Source organism: Fulmarus glacialis, unplaced genomic scaffold (genome assembly GCF_000690835.1).
Source record: "Fulmarus glacialis isolate BGI_N327 unplaced genomic scaffold, ASM69083v1 scaffold32696, whole genome shotgun sequence".
Lineage (NCBI taxonomy): Eukaryota > Metazoa > Chordata > Aves > Procellariiformes > Procellariidae > Fulmarus > Fulmarus glacialis.
Genome location: NW_009218002.1, coordinates 7,304 through 11,090, shown reverse-complemented (window position 1 = coordinate 11,090; position 3,787 = coordinate 7,304). Strand labels below are relative to the sequence as shown.

Sequence of the window (3,787 nt, the reverse complement as noted above, 5' to 3'; positions counted from 1 at the left end):
GGTAAAGCCAATAACTTCAATGCAGCCGTCATCGTGGCGCTGCGGCTCGAAGTCGTGGTGCTCCCCAGGGTTGCCCCAGGGCATGGTGCCTGCACAGTACCTGTGAAGGGATGGCAAGCGATGCATGGACAGGCCCCCCCAAACCTGGGCAGGGATCTGTGGCATGGGGGTGAGGAGCCCAGCACACGAGGGCAGGTCCTGGGGCTGCTCACCTGGGGATGTTGAGGAAGACCAGGCACTGGGGCTTCAGGTCCTGGATCTTGGACGTCAGGTCTGTCCCATCGCACTGGAGACAACACAGGGGAGTTCAGGCTGCTGTAAGGGGGGGCTTGGCCCACCCTACCCACCTGGGAGGAAATGACCTCCCCCTCTGCTCCCCACGGTGACTGTCCTCCAAGCCAGGGGAAGCCAATGTCCCCAGGAACACATCCTCTCCCCAATCCCAAGATACCCAGCTCAACCGCCTCCCTGGCCCAGAGCACCCCTGCACACTCACAACCAACTTGACGTGCTTCGCTAAGTCTTTGGAGCTCCCCGTGAGGAAGTCGGAGAAAGCCGTCTGCCAAGGCAAGAGAGAGCATTAGCACCCAAATGGGCAGTCAGGGAGCCTGCCACCGACCTTCAGACCTCAGCTGCTGAGAGCAGCAAATCCCTTCCTTGTCCATTGGCAGAAGCCGCCTCTTCTCCCCTCCCAAAACAACCTGATCCATTCCCCTGGCCATTTTGCCTACCAAAAACCTCAGGGCACCTTTAGTAACACCCCCCCAGTATTCCCTTGCCAGTCCAGTCCCAGCTTTAGAGAAGACCTGGCAAGGTGGGTCTCCTCTTGTGAGAGACTTGAGTCACAAGAGACAAATTCAGTCTCAAGCTCCTATGAAGTGCCATAAAACAGAGCGGGTGTGACCTCGTCTAGAGATACCAGGAGAGACATCTGTTACACAGATCCTAGGGTCCCCTTTGGGTTTAACTGTACAGAGAGGAGGGGAGACACAAACAGGAGAGATGCGAGATGGTACAAAGCAGCACTTGGCCTTTAGTACTGCTCAAATTGGTAGGGAGGTATATTGAGGATGGGGGGATGGACGAACAAAGACGGCACTGAGACACAAAGCTCTAGAGGTGAGGTATGGGAGGGTGGCATAATTAGCCAGGGAGCTGTAACTGGCCCAAGGTATAAAATAAAAGACCAAAGTAGTGTAGGGACTCTATGGAAAGGCTTCCAGTTCCTCTGCAGGGGGGACAGCCTGCCTCCCCACAGCTCCGGGGAGGTCCTGCCTGGGTGACTGTCCGTGAGCCGGAGAACAAGAACAATAGTGGCAGGAGATCAAGACAGCAACTGTACCGCAGGCCAGAGAGCGAGCTGTACCGCCAGCAGCACTCGCAGCCAAAGAGGAGCTGTGACTCCCAGGGCTGCAGCCTTTCTCCAGCACCTCTCCAGCTTCGGGAGGGGCTCAGCTTGGGTGCACGTGAAGGCCCGTGTAAATCGGATGAGTGACTTGAGGGTGCGGACAGGAGCCGGGGCCATGCCTGTGCTCCAGCTGATGCTAAGGCTGCTATGAAGGCATGCCTAGATATCCTCCATGCACTCACCCCAGCATAGAACATTTTATTCCGAAACCGGCTGTTGAACTTCTCTGGGTTGGCCTCTAGGGAAAGGAGAAAAAAGTCCAGGTCATTGGCCACAGAAATGCTTCACTTGCCAGCCCTCCCCAGACACGGCTCTCTAGCCAGCCTCGGCCAGGAGGCAGCCCCCAGCTCTCTTCCCATGCAGGCACCCCTCTTCCCCCTCTGCAGCCTCCACTTGCTCCCCAGGTTTCACCTCCAGCCCTGTCCCTGGGGCAATCCTCTTGTTTACTTTCCCAAAGAGCGTTTTACGGGCCCGCCTCTGGGGCACCCCATCACCACAGACCCTGCCACCCCTCCGTACCTCGGGATTCGTGGAACTCCAGCGTCACCCGCGCGTCAAAGCCAAGGCTGAAATAGTTATTAAAGACATCCAAGGGGAGCTGAAATGGAAAGAAGGAACAAAGATGAGGCTGCCAGCGTGCGGCCACGGCAAAAATGAGGTCAGGCTATAGCAAAGCCATGCACCGTGCTCACGAGGCTGACGGAGCAGAGCTTCACCCTAGGAAAATTCAGAGGTCACCAGCCTGAGACGATGGACCCCGGCTCCTAGGGATAAGTGACACAGCCCAAGGGGACACACCCTTGCTCTCCAAGATACCTGCAATCACCCATGTTTCTGCTAAAGAAACAGTCTCAGAAGGGACTGGCCTTATACCTGTTGCAAGCTCTGGTTAAAAACCTCTGGTGGACAGTTAGTTTTGACCTCTACATGCCTTGCCATGAGTGCCATGGGTCAAAGCCATGAGGAGAGGAGTGGAACTGGAGCAGGGAAATGCCAGCCCAACACCATAGCCCCAGGTGCTGGGGCTGCCTGAGCCAGCGGGAGAAGGTGAACGCAGACCACCAGCGCAGGGAATGAACGTGGAGAGGAGGTTTCCCACCTTGTCAGCAGCCGCCTCATCCTTTTCCTCAGGGTTCGCATCAGGGTTTGGCTGTACATGGAGGTTCCAGCGATCGAGCTGCACAATGTTCCCATCTTCCACGTGTGACAGGATCTTGGACAGAGGCTCATCTGTGTAACCCTGGTGAAGAGCAGGACTCGGTGAGTCTCCTACCTGCCTCCTGCAGAGATGTCTTCTTCTTTGGGAAGACATCCCAGAGCAAAGGATGTGGAAAAGATCAATTCTACTTCAATGCTCAACAAAGTGGGACTTTAAATTTAAAACCAATACATCTTCCTTCTAAAAATCTCCCAAAGTTTGAAACAATGATTGCTTTTTTTAATGTTCTAATATATTATAACCTAATTCAGAATAATTCAAACATCAGAAAAACAGTAACATCCAAGCTGCACTTATTTGTCGGTCTGTAATTAGGGAAAGTCAAAACGGCCAGCCAGTGCAAACCCCCGCTCGTGTGTCTGGAACTGGAGTCGAAGCGCTCAGCCCCGCTCTGCCAGCAGTGAGCTCTTCTGCCCGTCACTTACCCCACCCCAGTTCAGTGTCCTGGCCAAGTCATTCCCTGTCCCCAAAGGTAGGATGGCCACAGGAGGAGGTGGGTTGAGGCGTAACTGGTCCAGAATGGAGAGTATCCAGCCCACCTGCTCGAGCAAGAGAGCGCAAAGAAACAGTCAGTTATTTCAGGGACCGGCAGCACTAGCGATGGCAGAGGGGCAGAGACGGGGTCCCCTTAGCCACCACCGAGGCTATTCACAGTCTTCAATGCTCTGAACGGGTGCTGCAGGAGGTACCAGTAACCCCAGTGAGGACACTGGCCCCCAAAAGGGTGACAAATCCAAACATGCCACAGACTAGCACTCCCTGGAGCAGCGCACGAGGGGACCCACAGTATCCGGTGCCACCAACTGGACCACGGACACAGTGCGCACATTTTCCTCCGTTCTGGATTACAGCGAGGAGGGCTGCTGCCGGCACTGGAAAGGCCTGGGACGAAGGGTACCGCAGGCACGAAGGGGCCAGGGGACTCACCGTGCCATCTCCCCCGCACGCCAGGATCCGGAGGTTGTGGACTTTGCGGTACAGCTCCAGCCTGCAGGGAACAGAGAGGGTAAGGAGGGGAGGGGAGAGGCACCGAAGGTGTTACGCAGCGGCTGCAGGGCTCCCTGCCCTCGCAGAGCCCATGGCATTCACAAAGCCACGTGCGTGTCTCCCTCCCCATCGCCACAGCAGTTCACAGCCGTGGGCAAAGCCACGGTAACTTT

The 3,787-nt window shown here is 56.0% G+C and overlaps 1 protein-coding gene across 1 annotated transcript in view; it reads right to left on the bottom strand.

Annotated features, from left to right (window-relative positions):
* The window catches only part of DGKZ (diacylglycerol kinase, zeta), a gene marked incomplete at its 5' end in the record, with an annotated part of 21,959 nt that overhangs the window by 11,485 nt on the left and 6,687 nt on the right, over positions 1 to 3,787 (bottom strand). Inside the window, 8 exons of the mRNA XM_009579904.1 lie at positions 2 to 100; positions 213 to 286; positions 497 to 559; positions 1,591 to 1,646; positions 1,928 to 2,006; positions 2,508 to 2,648; positions 3,053 to 3,166; positions 3,555 to 3,615. Coding sequence (XP_009578199.1) covers positions 2 to 100; positions 213 to 286; positions 497 to 559; positions 1,591 to 1,646; positions 1,928 to 2,006; positions 2,508 to 2,648; positions 3,053 to 3,166; positions 3,555 to 3,615 — 687 coding nt within the window. The remainder of the gene's footprint in view (position 1; positions 101 to 212; positions 287 to 496; positions 560 to 1,590; positions 1,647 to 1,927; positions 2,007 to 2,507; positions 2,649 to 3,052; positions 3,167 to 3,554; positions 3,616 to 3,787) is intronic.